Source organism: Netta rufina, assembly GCF_964035555.1.
Source record: "Netta rufina genome assembly, chromosome: 8".
Taxonomy (NCBI): Eukaryota; Metazoa; Chordata; class Aves; order Anseriformes; family Anatidae; genus Netta; species Netta rufina.
Window position 1 is genome coordinate 10,751,329 of NC_140131.1, and position 24,409 is coordinate 10,775,737.

A 24,409-nucleotide genomic window follows, 5' to 3' on the forward strand; every position below is an offset into this window, starting at 1 on the left:
TACATACATAGGCAGCGATGCCAGAAGCTCTCATTTTGAAAAGAATGATTCTCTGTGGCTGAATCTGTCTGTACATCTTGCACACCACATTTTAAGCGGTGAATTTCTTACCTCCAGGCACCCACCTACTTGATCTTCAGGAAATAAATTTCTCTAATATTGTAAAGAATTCACTACATAATTAGAGCATGGAAAATAAGGCACTATTCTGTCTAGTCCAAATCCATGCTTTGACACCGCAAATATACTATAATGATAGGGATACTAGAATGATCACAAAGGTGTTTTGTTAATAACTATGACCTAAAACTATATTTACGTTGTTTTCTTCTGTAAGCTTTTACATCTAAAACCTGCCACTGTAAGATCAGAATTTCTTAGGTTTCCTAAGTTTCATAATCAAACCTTTACACTTTTTTTACAGTAAACCTGGGATACAGAAGCAGCAGAGCAGTATCAGTGATTTTAGGCTGCAGCCTCCTTGAGGACAGCAAATTATAAAATTGTGGCATGACCTGCACCACGTCCAGATGCACTGAGGATACAGAGAGCAGGGTTCCTCGTTCCTTTTGGGAAGGAGCCACACAGAGAAGTGCTCTTCTAGCAGGCTGCACATGGCAGGAAATCACCCAGCTGGTGCTGGAAGCCTCAGGGCTGCCTCCAGAAAAGGTGCTTTGGAACAGCCATCTCCTGGTACCAAAAAGGAAGGATCTTGCCTTCCCTTAAGTAGGCTGAGCACTGCCCCCACAACAGAGCCAAAGGCCCTTCCCTTCAATTGTGGAGGCCAAGAGGAAAAAGAACAGCAAAATCCTACTGCTCTGCTGCTTGTTCTCGCCCTTCCCCTTGGTTCTGCCTGCTCTGTTTGATACCTACCCCTCGGCCCATGAGGCCGTTGTTGAAAGGCAGTCCAATGAAGCTGAAAGCTGCCTCCTGGATGAAGTAGGGATTCAGGATACGTATCTCATGAGGCTCTCTCGGGACGCGGGTTGCGACTGACTTCCAAAAGCCATCAGAGGCACTCTGGTAACAAAAAGAAAAAAAAAAAAGGCAAATAATTATACACAAAAAATAGCCGATTGCTATTATTCTACTAAAATGCACTACTGGCAGCAGTTCCCGCTGTCACTGCTCACTGCCACAAGGCACTGGTATAAGCTGATGGTGGGAGGGTGCACCCTGGAGGGGTGATGGCATCCTCTGCAGATCCACGTGAGCTAGGCTGGATGACGAGTGTAAGGAAAACAGAGGGGCCTGGGCTTCAGCACGAATAACCCCCTCCCTGGTGCCACGTTTTCACTCCTATTGGCACTTCAGCTGGTCTGATTAATGGCTTAAGCATTCCAGCACACGCTGTGATCTCTCCCACCTGCCTGCAAGGGGATGCACTCTTGGATAGCAAATGTTTTAAAGAACATTCAGAGAACGAAAAATGACCGCACAGCTCTGCTCTGTGTGTAAGCTGCATACTTCCTACGTTATCCTAGATTTATTACCTTCTGTCAGGTTTTAGGTGAATTCAGTCATAAGCTTATAAAGGTGCCATACAGTCTTGTGAAAGGCCATGCATGTTCATAGCACGAGTTAAAAAAAAAACACATTATTTTTCCCAGTGTATATTTATTTAAAGCCTTCACCCTGCAAAGTGAGGTGGGAGAACGTTGGCCTGGAATTGTTGCCCTGCTCGATAGCCCTGCCTAGAGGGAGGCTTGTGTCTCTCTGCTACATTACTGCAAATCTGTGCTCCCCCTGGTCCAGCCACCGTGGGACGGGCACAGCACTGCTCCCAGAGCCGCCAGGTGCTCCTTGTTTGTGGACTTCCAGCCCCATTACATCCTCATGTTTCACTGCTCTTTGGGTTAAAAACGCAGAGCGAGGCGGAGGGAGGATAGCAGGAATGTTAATCTGCTGACAGCTCTGGCAGGGTAATCCAGTTCAATACCTCTTTCTCACATCTTCCCTGCGATCTCCCAGGCGAGCAACAGACAGACATTAAACTCCACACAAAAACCACACACTAGGTAAACAGCAAGCCATTATTTACACCAGTTTGGGGTTGCTTGCAGCATAACAGTGATTTTACAGTTGCTTTCAAGGCACTTTTGAAAATGTTAATATTCTCCCACGAAATCCTCAGGAGCCTCCCATGGCCAGTAGCGACCACCCCTGTAATTACTGATGGTAATTATGCCACAGCCCATGCCAACTGCAGCTCTCACACTGCTTGTACTGAGCACAGCTTGTGTGAGCTCTCACAACACGTGGCACCAAACACTTACAGAGCCTTCCCATGCAGACCACTCCCATGTCTAGTATCTAATGGCCATGTTCATATTTCATACTGAATTTCAGATCCTGAAGAAGGAAACTTCGGTAGATGGCTCTTACCTTACAAAAAGCATTAATACAGCCAATTCATTGAAGAAATAAGGATGTACGTTATCCAAACCAATAGTCTAAGACAGCCAAATGCCACCGATGCCCTGTTTTGGTCCCACCTCCAAGCTGCCCAAACACAATACACTTTTGCTGCCCAAAACAAGGATCCTGAGAGTTAAAGTTCACACGCTGACAACGGTAAAGAGCTCTCAGGACCCTAAATGGAAAAAAATTCTAACTAATAACTCGTGTTCTTTCATCACAGTTGAATTAGCAAGAATGCCTGCAGTCAAAGTGATCTAACACTCTCCATTACAACACCACATTTTCAACCACTGAGTGTTCCTACCATTTTTGAACCAAAAATATTGGAAAAAAATATCCTACTTCACAAATGTTAACGAAGTACTACATCCATTTGACCAGTGGATTTGAGGGATCTGGTATGTCAGCTGAGTTTTGTATCCTTGTGAAAATTCATTTAAAAATGGATAAATATTAAACCTTCAGAATTTCCTAAGAGCACATGTAAAGCAAAGGTCTTCCAGTTCCAGGGAATAAAAAAAAAAATCTCAGATTCCGCTTGCATTAAGCATGCTCCAGGTCTCACAGAAACGAAGATGATAAACAAAAATCTTGAACAGCTACTCATTCGATGAAACCATCTGATCATAGTTTCAAGCAGACACTTCCTGGAAAAACACCGTGTGATCCTGAAACTAAAATAAATTTGTAAGTTGAGTTAAGGTTTCACGTGCAGCTCTAAATAAGGCATCGCTTAAATTTTGCAAACAAATCAAAGGTCTGCCAGGTATTTAAAACAAAACTGCCTTTTGTTTGGATTCATACTCCACAGAAGATTCTACAGAAGTTCTGGTCGTTAAGGAGCTTTTACTTTTTTTTTTTTTTTAATTTTATTTTTTACATTACACATATATAATGTTAAAGAGAAAAAATAACAAAGCATAAAAAGTCTCAAGACTTTGTTGTTGTTTGAGCAATTTGGGAAAATGTAATTACACATATCACAGTTGCTCATTTTTCCAGTGCTGTGTGAATCTCTAGGGCCAAATCTGTGCTCCTCACCATCGGTTCAGTGCAAGTACAGCACCAACACGGATGCTATCCATGGCATACACCTGTCCACTTTGGTCCTTTTGTTGTGGTTGTTTCTATTGTCATTTATCCAGAGTATTTCCCTGGCTACTTTCCTTGGCTGTTACACAGTTCTGAAATTGTTCTGGTCTGTCCTTTTGGTCTTATTTCTGCTTGCTCAGTGCTGTTCCCTGAAACTTTTCTGTGCAATTCCCCTTAGTTTAATGAGGGACATCTCAGGTCATCTTTCATTTTGGTATGTTTTCCATTTGTAATTTCTAAAATAATTCCAGTGAGAGATGGGGAGTCTCAGCAGACGGCTCTCATATTTCTACCTACACAGTAGGCAAAGCCCTGGGATTTTCCTTACTCACAAAGAACTAAAAACTGTTTTCCTGGCTTATAATTACTGAAATTCTCAGCCTTGTGGTTTGGCTCTGCAAACCCTGTAATTTCGAGCTGCATCTCGAGCTTTGTGGTTTTGTTCTGCAGCTTGTCACTGGCAGGCTACGAAACAAAGCACCACCACGACTGCAAGCCCTGGGAGGCTGCTCCCCTGACGCAACCCCCTTCGGAGCCGCACGGTCGGAAGCGCAGCCCGTGCCAAGGCTCCTCGCTACCGCTGATGCTCGGCTACGGGGCCGCTGTTCTGCCTCGTGGAGATGTTCGGTCTGATTGGACACAGATGTTCGGCGAGGTTTCCAAAGCAATCGCTTCCCGTCGGGGAACTCTGTCCCTTCTTTAGGCTATTAGGAGAGATGGAGCAAGAGCAGGAGCGGCAGGCGCTCGGAGGGAAGGCAGGAGCTCCCTGCCAGATTCAGCAGCTCAGAGCCGTGGTTTGAGCTGGGGGCATCCCCCTGCTCCAGCAGCTAAGCCTGCTTCCTTGCAGCGCTTGAAGACAGGTCTCTGAGGACACGGTATCGCTCTTCCTGATAACCATTAGGATAATGAGTCAGAAAGTGATTCTGAAAACTGCTTGGGCAATGTTCCCACAGTACCTCATCACCTCCTGGCGCTCACACGGAGACCTCGGGGTTTAGGCTGAAAAAAACATCCCCATTTTAAATTCCCACCCTTATTATCTGTTGGTATTACCGAGCACCTGGAATCTTAGTCACCGATCAACATGCGTGGTGCCAAGTGCTGCCTAAAGGAGCTTATAGCATAAGCATAAAGAAACAAGCAACACGGGGACAGGAGAGCATGGCTGAAGTACAAGTCTCTGTGGGCCACAGCACTTCTAAGCAATTCTGGAGTGTTTTCAAAATTGTGTAATTGAAAAGGACACCACAAAAAGTTTTAAAGGAGACTAAAAAGTAGCAAAAATCTAGATGGGCCAGCAAAAATCTAGATGGGCCAGGGTTTTCAAGCCAATCTCTTGCACAGCTCTCATCTAGGGAGAGCAGCAGCAATATCCCCGCAACAGACTCAGCTCCGGGACCTCAGAGAGGTGCAGCATGTAAAATGTCAGAGATGGCAAGTTATAAGGAAGGGATAAAACATGGCACACCTCACCTAACAGCTCCAGGGGCAGGGCAGCCCAGCTACAATCCCTCATTCTACCTACTCAAAGAAGTACTGAACGCTAAGGGGGACAGATGGTTTGTTGCAGGCTGGTTTTGTCTCGGTTCAGTTTTCCATCTCCTGTTCCCAGATTTACCAAGGTGGATCACATCGTACTCTAAAATAAAATATGGAAACTCAGACCTTTAGTCAAGAAGTACCCCTTAAAGGAAGTTACAAACAGCTAGGGGCTGTCTCACAGAATAACTGCATTTCTGATATTTATGCAAAATGAGGGGTAATGTTATGGCACCCTAATGACACAGATGATCCCTCTTCTGTACCTCTGTACTTTTCTGTACTACTAGGTTTAGGAGTGCAAGAAGCATTGCTCAGGAAGACTTTTAAGTCTGATGGGAAGGGGACAGAGAGGCTCTAAAGGTCAACTATGAGCCAACAAAGTTGAATTAGGTCCAGGCATGCAATACTGTGCTGCAGAGCAACAGGAAAGATGACAAGACTGGAGAGAGAACCTATGGCAAATGGAGATTACTGCTCTTTCAAACCCTGGTAACACCAGAAATGGAGAGGAAGGGCAAGAAGGAAAGCAAAAGCCAGAGAATGACATGCCAGTCACGAGACCTCTGAGTGCCTTGGAGCACTTGGTTCACTGAGATCGCTGCCCCCACCTAGGCTGGAATGCAGTTATCCTGTACCCATCACCCACAAGCACTCAGTGCCATGCAAACACAGGGTACTGCAGCAATCCATCTGCAGAGGTTTCTGAAAGGTTTCTGCTCAGGCGTAACTGGATTAAATATGGAAGGTGTGCTTTTCCTAGAAAATAACCGTCTTATCAGCCAACTATGCATTTCTCAGAGGTCAAGTAGACATGGAGGCCTATAAAATGTTCTTCTACAAGTGGTAATATAAATGAAGTTTCATCATTTCCACCAATTATCAAAACAACGAGGAATTTTTAGCAACGAGAACAGAAGTGCTGAGAGCCTGCAATCCAGGTTGATGGTCAACAGCCAGACCCACTAGCCCACACTTGATATATATTTACCCAACTTTCTCAAAGCAATGGAGAACCCCTCACTACCCTCTGTACACAGCTCCAGTGGCCAGCACTCAAACCTTTATTTTGTTCTGCTCTTACCTGCCCTGCTGAAAAGCCCTCTTGCCCTGCCTGAAGCAGGAACACTGCACCTTGTGCTCATTCCTTCATCTTGTCCCACTACCAAAGGAGATGCAGCTCTTGGAGCATCCAACAATATGATAGTTTTAATCTTTATAATTTGTTTCTTCTCTCTGAATACCCTCCCACTAAGTCTAAATTTAAAGTCTAAAATAAAATGGTTATAATTTCCCAGGCCATTTCCCAGTCAGCACGCCCCATCTCCCAACAGCCTCACAGCACTATCAGCTAACATACTGGCCAAGAGGACTCCCAATAGGTTGTAAACCCCTCAAATTTAGTTTTTACCAATGTGCCTCAGTGCGCAACCCAAAGAGATTTTCTACCCAGAGAGTTTTCAGTTTTCTACGCAGTTTTCAGTGGCAAAGACAGCAGCAAAGCAGGATGAAGACAAAAGCACCTTTTAACATACAGTACTTTTTAAAGACAAGAACCCACCATAAAACAAAAACTAAAACAAATAAAAAAAATCTAACCATGCTTCTTTGTAAGTTGAAGCTAATAATAAATACTTCACTGCATTGGCTTAGAGATTAGTTTCTGAAGGTTTCATAGCCAGGTCGAGATCTCTGCATGAAAACCACAAGAGAAGGGAAGCTTAGCTCCAAGTGGGAGTTGCAGACTTTAAACTCTGCGCCCAACATGTGGGCTACACGGAACAGGGAGCTGCTGCGTCCACAGATATTGGCTCTGAAAGCAGCAACTGCAGCAGTGACAAAAGCCATCTGGGAAGCCAGCGCTGATGCATTACGTATCAGTTCAGTCTTCTACACTACAGTGTTCCCATGGCTGCTAGTAGCAAGTTTCTGCCCTGTTGGCATACAAGCACGTATTATGAATAAACAGCAAAGTATATACAAACAGCCCTGCTGCACTTCATTTGAACTTTGGGTGTGATGCAGCTCACCTACAGACGCAGACCTCCTGTACTGCTCATCTGCTGTCCGACCATTCCCAAGACTAGGAAGCATGAGGCCAAGACCAGCTCTAATGAGTCAGGAGAGCAAATTTATTTTTGGATGATGCATGTTGCAAATCCAACGCAATTCCTGTCCTTTTCATGTACTTCTACATTTCAATCAGTGTAACTGAGAGCAAAACATGATTCACAGTTGTAAGACAAAAAAATTCTGTAGCAAAAGAGGGTGTCCTCTGAAGAAAATGGAACTTGGAACATATCAGATTGGCTGCAAAGAAAACTAAAGATTAATCTGATGAATACTGTGTTTCATAAGTCAAAGCATACATGATAGCTCACATACGGCGTATCAGAAGATGTGCTTGCGCTATGTGCAGATAGGGTGATGGATAGACTGTACTACAGACTCTTTTGTTCAAAACATAAGCTGGATTTTGAGCCAAAGCTTGAAGAAATATTCCTGTTTTGAAATATCTTAGGAAAGACGGAAGTTTTTAGTAAAAGCAATGGATTTAGATAATTTATGTTTGTGTTGTGGTTTGTCGTCCATTAATAATAACCCTTCAATGAAAAAATATCTAAAGTAGTAGAGTTTCAGAAAACTCCCAACGAAGAACAGGCCCTATAATATTATTACTATTTAGGGGATATTTTATAACCATAGGGGACCAGTCCCTTTAATTCACTATTATTTTTATTGCATAGTTTATGAAATGTCATACTCACATAACATCTATTAAAAGAATACCACGGCTGAAAGGCCAAATCCACATGTTAGTAAGCGCTGAGGCAGGACAGCCCTGCAACTTCAGAAATTCAGTATTTCTGTTGTGAACACTGACTTTCTAATTTTCCCACACGGGTTTTCTAATATTGCCATACATCTAAGTGCTTTACAAGCAATACTTTGATATTTACAGCATCTCTGCAGTATTTGGCATGTATCACAACATTTTACAGGGAAGAAAACACACTGATGAATGCCCAGTTTCCACCGCCTTCAGATGTTCAATTTCAGATACCTTATCCTCAATTCTCAGAACATTTTCAGAACAGTACAACTTCATTTAGCTTTTCCTGCTGCTGAACACACACCTTTCCTGCACATCTGCCTCATGGGACTTAAACTGTGTTTGGGAACTTCTGATCTAACTAGCTCAGCATCACAACAGACATTCAAAGGCTGAATGGAGGAGGCCATTATTTCTCCTCTGCTCTCTCCTCTCCACAACACGTTCCATGGCTTCTGCAGATGCTCACACCAAGGCTGAACTTCTTCCATGACAGAAATCAGACTAAGTCTCAGTGTCCCCCTCCACTAGATAGACAGCAGTACTCCAAGAGCGAGGACAACATTATTATATCCATATTACGAATAACATCTGCACAGGAGAACTGAATTAATGTTGAAAACACAACGTTAAATTATTTGCTTTTCTTAGCTTCTGATGGCTTGTTTTACAACCATAAAGCTCTTTAAAAAGTTTTACAGTGTAACTCAATACATTAAAAAAAATCAACTCAAGAAAAAAAACCTCCATCAAGTGGAGTAATTGAACTCAGAGCACAGTCCTCTAAGTGCAACTACAAGCCCTGGTAGGCTATTGCATTCGAGATCAGCCATTAGGGAAGGAGAATGCATCCTCTTACCAGATCCTGAACTATTCAATCCTGACAAAACTGCATGCTTGCAGGAGTTCCCTGCCATCCCAGGACTCATCACCCTCAATCTCCGGGACTCTGCTTTGCTCTCTTGCCACGCATCAGCCCAGGCTGCAGGGAAGGGGGCTCCCGAGGATACCCCCCGCTCTCTCTGCTGCCCTGTGCCCCCGTCTCACTGTGGAGAAACAATTGGAAGGAAAATCCCATTTTGTTCGTAAATCCTGGAGATGCCACGTTCCAACTAAGGGTACAGAAAGGGCACCTGAGCAAGGCAGGCAGTGCTCATGAAGTCTGGTAGGATGGACCGTGCTCAGTTCACTCAGAACTGAGTTGCCAGCATCTAACAGCCCCCGTGGAACGAAGTGCTGTGGATTTTACAGGATTTGCAAGGGCCCCAGCAGGCTGCCATGGGACACAGCCTGGCCAATTCCCAGCCACTGCCCTGAAGAATTAGTGTCTCACCAAAATAGGGTGGGAGAGTGTGTTTTTTTTGTTTGTTTCTAGCTGGTAGAAAACCTGCATTTTTGCTAGCCTTAACCTGAGAGACAGCTAAATTACTTCAGATGAACTTTCCAGCTAAGCCAAACATGTGGCATGGAAAACATCAGCTCGAAGGTGAAAGCATAATAAAATGATAGTCATTTTCCTGGTTGCTTACAAAAGAAAACCTAAGGTGATCCCAACTATAAGCACAGCTACCTGTTCTACTTATAAGAGTATGCTAGAACCAAAAAAAGAAAAAAAGAAAAAAAAGAAAAAAAAAAAAGATAAAAAAAAAAGAGAATGAAAGAGTGCTGTCTTTGCAGGTTTTGGTGGCAAACACAAGGGTATCCCAGGGCGCTTGAGGACAAGCCATCAGCAAAGTCTTTTTAGGGAGCAGAACTAGTTTGTGAGTTTGAATACAAACAAGATCTCATCTCATTAAACAACACATATTTAGACTAAACTCTTGGCACATTACAACAAAAAAAGCTAAAGAATCACCACAGTAGAAATTATGGCCTAGAAACCCTCATCACTTTCTGAAGTTATCTTAAAGAGAGTCTCCAGGGAAATTTTCACATTGTTTTTACAGCAAGAGTACACAAAAAAGCTGTCTTCTCCTATTTTGGCATCTCTGCTGAAATGAGAAGCCAAATAATTTCTATGTTCACTGAGTGTTCGTATAGAACATATACAAATTATCCAGCATCCTTTAGAAGGGGAAAGCAGAAAGGTCAAAATAACAAGAGTCTGGGAAGATGCCAGGAAGCTCCTGCCCTGCTTTATTGTCTCGACTTGCATTAATAATAGGTGTTTTACAAAAGATGAGTTTTTTGTAACATTATTTAATATTCTTAAAAGACGATAATTTAAATAAACTGTCATCTAAACAGAACATTTACATTGGAGAGTTTTTCCAAACAAAGCACTGATTGCCTGAGCCAGACCCACTATTTGCCATACTTGTCAGTAGTGGGCAAAATTAATTTCACTGAAAATGGCCAGAACACAACCAATCAACCAGCAGAGAAAACCTCCTGAGTTGACCTAGCAAAAGCCTCGTGCACCCATCAGCTTGGCCATTTTCCTCCAGATGTATGCTTCCTATTTAAAGAAAAGGATATAAAGAAGATATTAATGCTTCCACAAACCTGGTCCTAATAAGAAAGGAAACACCGTTTGACATATTCCATAAACTCACAACTGTAAGAATCTAAATACTGCCAAAAAAAAAAAAAAAAGAAAAAAAGAAAGATTTTCCCAGAGTCTCCTTCTTGCTTAGTACCTACAGTGGAGTGGTTTGTTTTCAATCCAGTTGTTGAGCGTTTGCATTAAATAACCGTGTGCTGTGGCAGGAGAGAAGCTGAATCTAGAGATGAGCTCTAGGGGAGGAGGTGAGGGATTTGCACCCTGTGCACATCTTCCTCTGCTGCTGGAAGAAACTGCTTTCTTCTAAAGAAGAACCAGAAGCACCGCGCGCAGCTGTAGCACAGGGGGAGAGATAAATTTGGGAAGATAAAAGCAGGCAGGGAGTTTAGTTACCTCGGTGTTTATTATAGCTAACTGGAGATATAGATCAACCCCCTGTCCTGGAGCCCTCGGTGCTTCGAGGCAGAGACAACATTACAAATTGCTCAGACAGCACTAACTATGCAAGTAATCCATGTAGGCCGCCAAGGAACACATGTGTTTCGGGCATAAATTGTCCAATCTGTTCCTTTCTGAATTAACATCTGTCATCATGACACCATTCAAAATGACTGAAGACTGGATCATATTAACAACCACACATCTTGGATAAATATTTACTGTTCAAACTTTTTTTTTTCAGTTTAAAGAAAAAAAAATGTAGATAGCAAGATTCCTGGAGTCGTGAAAGGGAGCGTCTTTTCAGCCACTGATAGAAAGCATGTGATTTTATTTACAAAATCAAATCAGTGCTTCTCCCCCCTCTGTGAGTCCTCCTGCTGCACATGGGTGAACTCACAGCATCCTGTGGTGTTGCAATGCTTTCTGAAGGGCTCTTCTGGGGGATTTTGTTATGCTGGAGGTTGCTCACCTCAGATTCCACGAAGCCTTCTCCCTTAGGACACAGAAACAGAGCTGGCTGAGCATGCACTGGGAAGAGAAAAAATTGCAGTGAACCCTACACACGACTGAATGAAGCAACTAACATCAACAAAAAGCTGCCAAGGGTACTACTGGCTTGCTATCCTGCTCCTCAGAGTCAACAAATGGGTCAGAGAGAGTGAAGACAGGGCTTCCCATAGGTCACAGAAAAGGATGGCCAGAAGGCAACACAAGTATGCAGCTCGGTCCTGGGTACACCCATGCAAAACAATCTTCCCAGACACTGGATTAAATCTGTATTTCAGAAGTTGTCAGAAGCCAACGTTTGCCTCTGCAGGTATGTCATTTGAGAACTATAAATCCATATCTCTAGGAAATAACATCTGTCCAGGCTGATTCTATCTAGCTTCAGCTCCTAGCCACCACATTCTGCTGTTTCGTAACTGCACAGCTCAAAATGCCAAGGGAGATCCTGCTGACGTCCTCCTGGATGTCCTGTGGAGCAGGGAGCGGTGCACCCGCCTTCAGGGATTTCTACCAGTCCTTCACTCTCCCACAAGTCGAGCAGGACTTTACCAAGACATCCAGTCTCAATTTTAAGACTTCAAATAGCAGCAAATTCATCAAGCCTGTAGGGCAGATGTAGCACAAGTAATTATACTGATACAAATGTGCTGCCTTTTTTGGTTGTTTGCCTCGCTTCAGATATTCTTATTCCAACTAAATTAAAGAGTCTTTTGAGGAAAAAAAAAGTTTCTTCTTTTGTAGATACAGAGAGACTATAAGTAAATCTCCCCAAAATCTCATGTATAAACTAAATAAATGGAACCCAAATCTCTTAGGCTAAGGGAGGCTTTGCAGACTTCAAATGATTCTTGTAGTTCTTTCCTCAAGTGTTAACACAGAACATCTTTATTCCACTAACACTTGCACGAACGGCTGATACCCCTCTGGGCGATGTCTCCATTTTGCTGTTGCCGATGTTCTCTGACTTTTTCCATGTGCTGGATTCACAAAGCTCTGCTCCGGTACGGCTGAACATCTGCTGCACACGTGGGCAGCGCGAGATCCTCAGCAAGCAGGGGCTGCACTGGTGGTAAAGTCATGCACGGTGGGGTGAAGAGACCCCATGCAGCTGCACGGGAGGCCAGGTGGAGCTGATGCCGTGTGAACTCAGCACTTAGCTGCTCATCACGTCTGCCAGGTGCCCGATCACATACGTATGGCCCAGTGAACATGCATGTCTTGGCCAGCAGGGAAGCACGCAGTAGTCAGGGATGAAACGGAAGGCAGGGGGTATTTATGAGGTGGAGGAAACCTGAGAGAGTTGTGGTGCAAGAGGGAGGAGGACATAAATCACAGGTGAGCGGGTGATTTTGTAAGCTCTGCTGTTTATGTTTATGTGTCTTTCATTAGAACCAGCCCCAGATTTGGGATGAAATCCTTTGGATCGCTTTAGATACTCCAAGTCTGTGTTTGATCGTGGCAGCTACCAGTCTAACCCGAGTTTACATGCACTATGACCTTGAAATGCACCTACTCGGATTTGCATAATGTCGATGTCTAAATACAGCCAGTGCCTGCCAAAGAGGGAGAGTGCAACATGAGCACCCTCTTGATGCTTTTTCAAGACAGCTGCATTAGCTCTTCACTTGGCCCTTGCTCACATTAGCTTTTCAAAAGAAGGAAATGGGGAAAAAAAAGAAACTCTTTAAATTCTCCATTTTTTTTTTAAAACTTTGTCTGAGTCATGGATGGATGGAGAAGGTAGGAGTGTCAAATGCTCGGAAAAGGCAACTATCAGCTGGATGGCAGCAGACATCAGAAGAGATTAATTAGAAGATGACAATTTTAGGAAGAAGTTGTCTAAGGATAAAGCAGGATGGTGAGGCAATCCCAGAAAGGATGCCTAGTAGGGCTATGATTCAGCCTTTTCAGGCAGTAATTCTGCTTTGGTCTCTTCATTTAAGAATGATGTGAAGGAAGAGGAACTAGAGAAGAGTATTCATGTCACAGCTAGGATTATTGAGCCAGAAACGAAGATGATGCTGTCTTGGCAGATATGGGATAAAGGTTCTTTAAGGACTACTGAAGCCTAGCATGAATAAATGCTTCTTCTAGTGGGAAGAATAGAGCAAGGAAAACTGAATTTTGTTAATGGCAAGCAAAGCAAGGGAGAAAAAAGGACAAAAGCTATGTATACTGTGGAAATGACTGGAAGGGCAGGCATACCAACTGAATCTTAGTTTGAAGTTTTAAGGAACATCTGTCTAAAATTGGAGTCATCTATGACGTTACTCCTGCAAATAGAGACTCTTCTCAAAGGCCTGATACCTGGAATTTGTTCACCCTGACAATAATGTACTTATGGATATTTTTCAGTTTTCTTCATCTGCCTCAGAAGCTTAGGTGAACATTGCTACAGACTTGGGGATGTGACGGCCATCAAATCCAGGTGGACAACTTATTGTGCAGCATGCATCCACCAGATGGTATCGAGTGCCGTGCAGGCACACTGCAATGGCATCAGAGCAGCCCCTGTCACCAGCTGATGGCTGATGGTGTACCTACAGCCACCCTAAGTACATGTATGCCTGGGTGGGAACAGCTCTCAGCTATGCAGTGACCTGCCTAATCTTATTACGCCGTTGCATGCAGGTATGTATGAAGGGCAAGCTCCAGCCTGCACTTTCCATACCAACAACCTTCCTCTGGGAATCTGGCCAGGAAGTCTCCCCCAAGGCCCATGTTGCAAACTGGGTCATTTGTCTGCTGAGGTTCCTGCATGGTTGTCACCACGGCGCTACCTGAAAGCTACACGGTACAGAACCAAGATCTTCTCCCTCTTCTGGTCAGCAGGGGCAAGATTTTTTTATAGCATACCCACATATTTTCCAGACTCTCTTCTCACCAAGACTGGAAAAAAATTGGCTCACCTTCTCTAACATGGCACCAGTGTTCACCTTACGTCTTCTGGAAACCACTCGACTCCTTTGTCATAGCAAGGGATTTATTTTTAAATGTGCAAGTCTCCCTTGGTTCCCTTGGGCCATTCCTAGCACTGCACTGGGTCCTGACCGTGGGGGCACAACCCCTCAAGCAGCACAGGCTAACAAGAAAGAGAACAAAATGTAAAACGAAAAAAAAAAATAACATATAAATATTTTACACAGAATATTTTACACAGAAGAAATCACGCAGACTCTCCCACTTCTTCCTCAGCCATAGACTTGGCAGGAGCCAGAAGAGCCTGCTTCTAGCTTTATTCGCTTAATTCTTTGCTTCAGCATTTAGTAATGGTTCAGCTGCCCCAACCCAGACACTGACCTATCCTGACGACGAGGTAAGGTGTGTCTGCTATCAGCTGCTCCTAAATTCCCCCATCCTCTGAGTGGCAGTGGTCTTTTGCACTGTGTGCTTGGACCACAGGACAATAAAGAGGCTTTCTCACCTCTCCCCTGGCACAAGCCTCATCACGTCCTTTATGCATGTTGGCTGCCTTACTCACCAGCCATGCCTTCCTACGTTATACTTCTGGGGGATTATTAATAATGGCTATTTAGAGAAAAAGTCAAATTCATAGAATAGGACAATCCTTAGGATGGCTTCCCAAATCAAAAGCTTACTCTTATTAATGATGGAGCAGCAAACGCAGCTTCTGTCCCCTTCCACCAGAGGCCAAAGAGGGCAGGAGGACACAAGGCCATGCTTATACAGGATCAGGCAGCATAACTCCGTAACCAAACTTCATGTCCATAATGCATTAAGGCAATGCAAAACAAAATATTTTAAAACAACTGTTTGGGAGGAGGCAAGAGAAAGAAAATATTTGCAGTCTAGAAGCAGACTTCGGAGTGAAACTGTAAGTGGCCACTCCATTTGTCACCAAGGGCAAGTGACAGGGTCAGAAAGAGCAGGTTCTGCCTCCTCAGCTGGACCCAGAGAAACCGCCTGCTCAGGGGCTGGGCTCAAGCTCTAAACTCACTGGAAATACGTGCATGTGGCTGAGGTTTTACTTGGGTTGGACAGCAAGAAGAGACTCACAGCCTCTCTATTGTCCTCTAGCTGTTTGGGGTAGCATCCTGGCTCCTCAAATGTTCAGGGATGCAGAGCAGCCCCCTTGCAAGGCTATTTCGGATTCCAAGGAATCCCCAGCGTACTACGAGGCCGTGACGTTTGCCGACTGCCCTGGCAAACACATAGCGTGACAAGGCCATTGAGGGAATCGTGACAAGGCCATGAATGGAAGAAGGGAATCTCTAAATAAAGGCTGAGCAGACGGCGAGAGCTCTGGCAGCGGTCAGGCCTTGGCTCCAGCACAGGCAGGCTGATCGAGGAGGGAAGGTGGCGTAGCACTGCAGCAGGACTGGAAGCAACCTGCTGACTTAAAGCAGAAAGGTAGCTCCAAACAAAAGGTTAACAGTAAATAAATCTTCACTGCCACCACCTCTGCAAGAGTGACAGGCACGTGCTGGGATGAGGAAAGAGGGGTTATCTCCTGCCCATTGCTGGAGTCTCAGCAGCACTGGAGGACGGCTGCTTTGCAGATGGCATCGTGCGAGCTGTCAGAGGCATGCCCCTGCAAGGGACAGACAGACAGCCGCGCCTGGCCTCGCTGGCAGGCAGGTGCTCACTCGCTCCTATGACTTTCACTATCAAAGAGAGCCTCGAGGTGCCGCGGGCGCTTACTGCACAAGTGACTCCTTCTGGCAGCGGCTGCAGAGATCCCTGCTGGAAGTGTCCGCGGGCTCATTACCGCACGAGAAGGAAGCATGCGAGCTGCCAATTTCTAGTGAAACCTTTGCCCTCACTTGGCTGCATTGCTGCCATGTGCCAGATGTTCAGGGAACTGAGCCCTATGCAAACAAGAGAGTTCCTTCTGATTCACTAATGATAGGCAAAAAAACCACCCTGGAATCAGCCTCAGTGCCAGCTTGTGATGGCTGGTTTGCATAATTGCTGCTTGTAAATTCTTCTGTTTCAAAAGCAACTACCCGGAACGCGGTGAAGAAACTTTCAGCTTTTGACTATTATTTTAATCCTTCCCCAGGAGAATGGAGAAGGGAAATATACAGCAGAAAAAACCCACTCCGTAATTCCCCTGTTACTTTAGATGTCCAGGAAGAGCTCCTGTGACAGACAAAACCCAGGTGACGCAAGATGGTACAGCTGTGGGAAGGAGCAAGGTGGATCACGAGATGGGTGGGTAATGGCTCTTGGGACAATAAACAGCCCAGGACAGAGCACAACCGTTGAGAGTGAGTGTCCATAAGAAACCACCGCTGGGGATGCGCTACCAGAAGCTGTTTGATCTGAGCAGGGGTACCTGGCACTGCCAGCAGCCTCTTGCAGCAACGACTGCAAGTCAGCACTGCCAGGCCAGCCACCAAAGACGCACGAACAACTCACATCCGTGGCCTTTCTGCAATAAGTCTGGGGCTCCAATCCAGTTCCTTTCCCCTTGTCCATCTAAATACTGGGTTAGAGTGGTGCAATCCTCCCGCCTCTGCTACACGTCACCTTTCTCCATCCCACACCCTTTTCTCCCCATTTACCTGCAACACGTGCAATGATTTGCTCCTTGAGTTTAATGCTTGTCAAAGGATTGAAATCAGATTACCAGGGTTTAACTTGCCCAGATTCACCCACCTTTCCCCTAGTAATGTACAGGTCTATACTCTCCAGTGATGCAGTACTGCCCTAACTTGCTACAGCCTTGCAATTCTGAGCGCCAGCTCACCCAGAACTCTGATGCAAGTTACCTTTGCTCTGCTGATGACACAGTACAATCATTTAGCCAAGCCTGTCCTTTTTTATTTATATTAACATTTTCTCAAGGTTTCTTTTTCTTTCTACTTTGCCCCCCTCCCTCCCCCCCCCCAGCTTCCATACATTTTAGTGAGAAATAAAAAGTGGCTGAGCTTTTCCTTTTTCTTTGGTCTATATTCCAGTGCTCCTCTTCCTGTACACAGTGTACACTAAATACAGACAGGACACTGGCGCATCATGCAAGTCTCTGAAAGGTTTTCATCTTACTGAATGTAAGGCATCAAATCCTCTACCTTACTGTTCTGCTGTTGCTTCTGCATCACGCTGTTTCTTTCCTTAAGACATCTCCTGAAAATCCTCCTCTCTACAGAGTAAAGCACTTATCCCTTTCTCAGCGTGCAAGTGTTGCCAAAAGACTAACATAACACAGAGCAAATCCTTCTCAGCTGCAGGGAGAATCAGCTTATCTGACCACTGACCCTGGTAATAAATAGCCACTCGTCTTTCATTTACTCCCTCTCGGATAAACTCCCTTTGATTTCACTTACTTGAAAGAGGACTAAGCAAGGATCCCAGTGCCTGGCCCAGAACCTCCGGTCATGCAGGTCCAAGCAGCTCCAGGTCTGACAACGTCTGAAGAAAATCAGAAAGTCTCAAATCCCACCCACGACTCTACCATGGAAACATGCAGTTGCCATCAGAATTCAGGGGCAAAGGAAACAGAGGTCAGAATCTGACCCATTTTTTGAAGGACTGTGTCCATTCCCACAGCAGTCACGTTCTTCAGCAGGATGCTTTAATTTCCCTTATCTCTGTCCTGAGGTCGGACTCCTGGCTGAAACCACTCGTTTGCAGCGGGGCTGAAGTCTAGCAGAGGGACAGGCCTAATCTCAGACAAGCAAAAAGCAACACTGGAGTACGGAGCTTCTAGATCAAATTAAGCATCTCAGGAAAGGAAAAATGCCCCTTTTCTCCAGACAAACAGAAGAGAGAGAACCAGAAACTGTCCACAGAGAGCACTGGGCAGGCATTTGTCATTTTGAGCTTACCACACACTGATAAAAATACTAGCACTCACTACCAGAACAAACAGACGCCTACGCCGTATTCCCGTAGCACTGGTGGTTCTCCATCGGGCCAGTTCTTCGAGCTAAGAGACAGCACTCTGTGCATCAGTCTCCATTCAAAAAAGCAGCTGTGCTAGCCACCTGCTTGCAGCTACAGCCAGCGACAACAAGATCTGAGCCTCAAATAGGGAGAGATCAGATTAGAGAGGACAAGACAGATGTTTTCCAGTCACCTGGACCTCATCCTAAAATATTCAGTGAACTGGTTCAGCAGCCTCAAAACCAGTGATGATTCCCTTTGGGAACTTATGTGGAACAGGTAGGGTGTCAAAGGATTGAAAATTGGACAAAAGTAGTTCCTAGGAAGGCAAAAAAGCGAAGAGACTTGATTTATGATATAAATTCTCAGAATAGGAAAATTAATTATAGAAAATAAAGATAAAAAACCACTGAAGATAAGTACTAATCCAGGTGGATTTGTCAAGAGCATATCATTACTAAAATGTAGTATTTTCTACAGGAAAAACAGATTTCCTTTCTTTTCCTACATGAAAAACATAGGAAGAAGCAAGACATGGTCTGGAATTCAGTAAAGCTTCTGACATATTACTTTCACAAACTTGCTAAAGAGCATTATTAATGACACTACTGTGATATGAGTTCTAAAGTGGCCAAAAAAAACCCTAACCAGGAGGAATTCTCAGTGGGCTCATTGTAGAAATGAAGGACATATTACATTGGGGTCTTCCTATGAACCGATTCTGTTTAGTGCTTTCATTATCAACCTGGATGATGGAGTAAAAAAGTATGTTTATTAAAATGCAGAGGGCATGAATTTGGAAAGAATGGCAGGTATATGGGAGAGCTCTGCAGAGAGAGACCTGGAGGCAGAGTGAGCCACAAGCTGGACGCTCACCTGCAGTCCCATGCCACCGTGACAAAGGCAGACACAACAGCGGATGTATGAAGTGTGAGGACTGCAAGGCCAGTGGTTTGCTCCTCTCTATTTCATGTTCTCTGTACATTTGTGACAGTGCTCTTTAAGAAAAATATGAATCAACTGCGAGCTTTCAAAAGAGCAACAGAAATTAAGAGATCTGGAAAACATCACCTAAAAGAACTGAAAAAAAAGTAGTGTTTATTCCAAAGAAATGAAGGATAAGGAGCCAACCACAAGAGCATTCAAATAACCTGCAATGTGAGAAGCTCAAGTTCTTCCTGCTCTCTGCCAAGCTGGGCACTGAAGCATTCAGTTATGATGACTGCAATCGCTCTTCCCAGACTTCTACCAAGTTTTAACAAACTGCTCACCATATCTTTACGGGACCAGGGGACGCCACATTACAGCCAATGCTGCTTGACTGCAAACATCAGGTGGAAATTCAATTTGTTTTGAAGCAAACCAATCTGTCCTTTGAACTTCAAGCTAAAGGCTACGAGTTCCCACAATGACATTCAGGTAGCAGGGCACTGATACCATCAGGATATTAAATGCAGGCCCTTCCTTTGCCTAGAATGAGGAACAGAAGCAGGACAGAAACCACAAAGAAACCTTCTGATTCAATTATTCACATTACCAAAGGCCACTTGTGCATGTCCAGAGGCTAACAGGTAACAACAACTGCCCTGTAACAGAGAAATAAATGCAAGTTGGTGCCAGTGTGAGACACAAGTGAGGTAGAAGTCCTGAGGCCGTCTGTATCACAGCTGTATACAATTATATTCCCAGACTGTTTTAATTCTGCATATAAACTACCAACCTCCTCTTTTTGTCCCCAACACATAAGCTAACATCCCACCCTCCAAATACCGATCCATTTGTCTCATTATTTGTTGAAAAATCATGAAAGAACATCTGAAAACAGAAATATATGATTTGTAAAACAAGGATCATAGCTAAATGGAGGTCATTTATTCTAATCTTCATGGCAACAGGTACAGACAAACCATCCACTGAACAAGAAGTCAGTCATCACAACCTGATTCCAGTTAGGGTGGGTGAATTACAGAAAACAACCCTGTAACAGGTCCACGGTACTAAAGAAGAGCACTAATACAACTGACTGGGACAAAATACTTACATGGGGAAACAGTATCTTAACCATTTCAGTCATCTTAAATTAGATTTGTTATTGTTCTTCCAGGTGATACTTTAGCCAAACCCAAATTATGAATCTCAGTACAGCAATAACTGAGGAACGTATAATGACTTGTGCTATTCAGGAGGTTACATTAAGTCTGTGGTGGACTTTTCAACAAATTGTACTGTTGCTGTCTCTTCCTCCTATCCAAAGTCATTGCATCTTTACCCCCAAACACCCATTTCCTTCTCTTATCATTGTTCTTTTCCTTCCTCTGCTCTTAAACCCTATGAGTCCAAAAAACCTATGCAAAATCCGTTCCTTTCATGTACTCTTTAAAACGAAAGTTACATTCACTATTCACAGCACATGCTACGTATTCTTCAATAGAAAGCCTCATCTGTGATGCAAGGTCAGGTTACAGGGAGCAGATGTATTTGTAAAACATATTTAATTAAAACTGAAGTCCATGGACGTAAAAAAAAGCCTTCACTTAAATGCAGCAGGGCACACAAAGGAACTCTCCTCAGACCAAAACGTGGCAAATATGCCTGTGGTATCACGTCTGTACACCAATTCTAATTAGGTGACCTTCACAATGCCAGCTAACAGTGCTCTTACCACTTTCTCCTTGTAAACAATGTACTTCAGCCACTTGAAATCTTGCCATTTGAATCCTGCCAGAACAAACAGGGAATCCTTCTCATACTGTTCCATTTTCTGGATTGCACCTTCAGGATATGTGATCCGGAGAGTCGTCTTGCCACCCACATCTTTTTCAAAGCCCTTCACCGGAGCGGAGTTCAGCCTGTAGGGCAACCAGAGAAGACGCTGTCATGGGTTCCCATTTACACTCAGGCACAATGATGCAGCATCGCTGCCAGCCCCAGTCTCTCCGTACACAGCTGCTATGGCAGCAAACATAACCCTTGCAATTCTTCATTGTAAACATTTACAAAGCTTTATTCCAAGTGGCAACAGTTTAATTAAAAGCTATTTAAATTACTTGATTTAATATAATGCAAGCAACTTCTGCACTTCACCCTTGTGATTTAAATTGAGTTGGAAGCTTTGGGGAAAAAAAAAGAAAAATATTGTCCTTACAAATTTAGACTTACAAACTAACCATTAATATTTTAGTGTTCAGTCACTCCTGGGATATCTTGCAGAAGCAAGACTGTACTGGAACAGAGGATGCAGTTCCATGGCAGTTTAAGCAGTCTGAAACTGGGCTCTTGCTCCCACACCAGTCCAGAGCTTGCACTGCTCATCCTACCTGCAGTGAGACTGTTTGGGGAACTAAGACAGCTAATGTGTTTTGGAGAAAAAAGAAAAGGAATAAATAAAAAGGAACAGTCTGCACCTGGTCTAGTTCCCCAGACTGACCCATCGAGGAGGTGAGCTGCCCTGCAGTGCCAGCACAGAAGAGGTTGGACCTTGTGCTGGGACAAGGCTCAGCAGCACTGCAGTCCCACCAACGCAGAGGAGACGCTGCTGTGGAAGTGCATTTGGAAGGAATGCTGTGTGTTTAGACGTGCTTTTGTTAAAACTCCCCTCAGGAAGTTCTTTTTTCCCCTTCAGAAAGCAAGCTGCTCTGGTGTTAACAGCGATGATGACTTTCATGACATTATTCAGAACTTCTCTGTGTACGTAGGACAGACTATTCAATACCAGAAACACAAAGCTGAGGAAATTTCAAATAACTTGGAATACAAATCCTGCTGACATCAAACAGCAGCCCCTGATGGAACAGCATTGCCTGCTTGAATTATTGCAGCCTTCTTGACTTGCGGTAGTTCAATACACTGGAAAGTGCTTATGGACTGCAAATTTTCTTATGTAGGAATGTTAACGAGGATCTGGATTTGTCTTTTTCAGCCCGGGTAAGCATTTTAGGTGGGAAACCTTTCAGTAGAAGAAAATCCCTCTATAGAATCTGAAATTCTATTCAGAATTAAGGAGAATGAATTCCTGTATACGTTTAGTAAAAATACTTTAACACTGGTAATAAAATATTAAATGGAAAGCACCTTAAGAATCAGCACCAGCACAATTTAAACAGGAGATGAAGCCTTTTTTCAGGGCTTATATCCCCCTCACTCATACAAAAACGGTGCTCCCGGCCAGCCTGATCCCTTGTCTTTTCTTCTCAGGCTGACTGAGCGTTCACACATCAGTCACCTTTACTACGAACATAATTTAACCTTCAAGGCACCGTGTGTGGGCTGGATGACCTTTCATACTGTAAGAGCAAACGGCCCTAAAGGCAACAGATAAATAGTTAAGCATAACATAAAGAAAGCTTGTTAGGCATATTTTCATCTGTCTTCTGGAACATGAGGGGATGGTTAGTGTCTGTGGTCCTTTCAGATCAACGTGCAGCTCTTTGGCAGGGGTCTCCCTGCTCCCAGCCGCTGGGTGAGCCGTTTCGCTGCTTACCTTGCTAAAGCTCCCCAAACCTGGGACCCCTACTTCGTATCTAGACAGGAAACAAAACAAACCATTTCCCCCAAGTAAAATGAACTCCACTCTCCAGCAAAGGGCCAGAACGCGAGCTGCTGATGGAGTCATAGCACTGGGGTCCTGCTAATGAGCCAGCACCAGCAGCCGGCACCCCTGGGGCAGTGCGGGCAATCGAGCAGGGAGAGTTCTGGCAGCTGCAACCTGCACGCACCAAGGTACACGTTAGGCAGCTTGAGCTTCCTCTCAGGTAAGGCACGCCACTAGCGATGAACTCAGCTACATCTTGTACAACTTCTAGGAAGCCAGACCTCCTCATACAGCCCATGGACACAGTTTTCTCCATAGGCGAACCCCCTATCTCACTCAGGAGTTGCTGATATACACCTGTCTTCCCCTCTGCAATCTATTCTAAAGAGGTATTTTTACACGTTAGAGCACTGATAACTGCTGCAAGAAGCTCTTGCCAGGTAAACAGTGTGACAGCCGGGAATAACATCTGCACTGAAATCTGGGAACACCCAGTTAAAGAAAAACCAGCAACAAACTCACTCCACACGGTTTTAGAACTGTCAAAGCTAATCTGACTTTCTTTATCACAAGATAAAAGATTTCTTGCTGCAATTAATGGCCCTCACACAGTAAGACATGATGCATAAAAAAAAAAGCTCCTTATCCTGCTGGATCATTTCTTTGTCTACAAAGATGCTTCATTTTTTCCCTTAAAACTCATATCTGAAGTCCCAAATCTGACCCTTACAAGGAGCTTTGCAACCCAAAAAAAAGGATGCTATACACAAAGGACTTCCCAAGCTTCCACAGGAAGAAAAACGAAGCAAGTGGATGCAGTTAAGAAGTAGTCTGCTCTCACCTCCTCTTGTCTCACATCCAGCCACCTGGCTTCATTTAACCTTTGCAGTTGACTTTTCTCTCCTTTATCCAACCTGCAGCCAGCACAGGTGCTTAGCTGCCCTCTTATCCTCTCAGCTTGCAAACTGACTTGGATTTATGGATGTGGGGAGAAAGAGTTGAACTTTTCATTTGGAAATTAAATAGTAAACCTTCTGATGTAAATTTTAGTGGGTGGCCTAACACAGATGGATTGAAACTGTTCTCTTGCTACTTTGTGAACAGCCTGCGCCCAAAAAGAGGCTGTAACTGAATTTTAATAACAGCAGCTGAGATAATTGCAAGCCACCAGACTATGACAAGCAGTACAAGCTCTTCGCTAGCAACTGATAGTGTGATGAACTGGGAGAAGGGCTGTGAAAGTTTCATCCTGTTCTGAGCAATCATCCCTGTGTCCAGAGCAATACCGGGGCAGCAGGGAACAGCTCACAGGACCAAAGGACTGAAAAGGATCTTCTTGGTCTTTGTCCGGAGTCAAGAGGGTAGTTGTTATTCTATGTATGTTCTGTTCTTTTCTTGTGTGCCCATTACTAGCACACAAGAGAGAAAAGAGACCATGCTAAATATCTTCTCTGTACCTTAAATTCTTTTAGTAATCATTTTCTTTGTTCAAAATTATCTAAGAATTTGCCATTTGCCACCACATCTCATGGTTGACTACAGTTCAGAGAGGTGAGATTGGTTACACTCTCTTTGATATGAAACCAGTTATGTTATGAAGAAAAAAAACAGTAGCTTAGACTCTGTTAAAGCAATTTTTACAAATCTACACTGTGGTTTATCCCACTTCTCCTATTTACCATCATAATATTTT

General features: G+C 44.1%; 1 protein-coding gene across 2 annotated transcripts in view; it reads right to left on the reverse strand.

Annotated features, from left to right (window-relative positions):
• ST3GAL3 (ST3 beta-galactoside alpha-2,3-sialyltransferase 3) overlaps positions 1-24,409 on the reverse strand; it is a 167,514-nt gene that overhangs the window by 21,965 nt on the left and 121,140 nt on the right. For both annotated transcript variants that reach the window (XM_084291395.1, XM_084291394.1), the window contains 2 exons: positions 20,848-21,034; positions 874-1,020 (listed from right to left, as the gene is read on the reverse strand). In XM_084291395.1, coding sequence (XP_084147521.1) covers positions 874-1,020; positions 20,848-21,034 — 334 coding nt within the window. The remainder of the gene's footprint in view (positions 1-873; positions 1,021-20,847; positions 21,035-24,409) is intronic.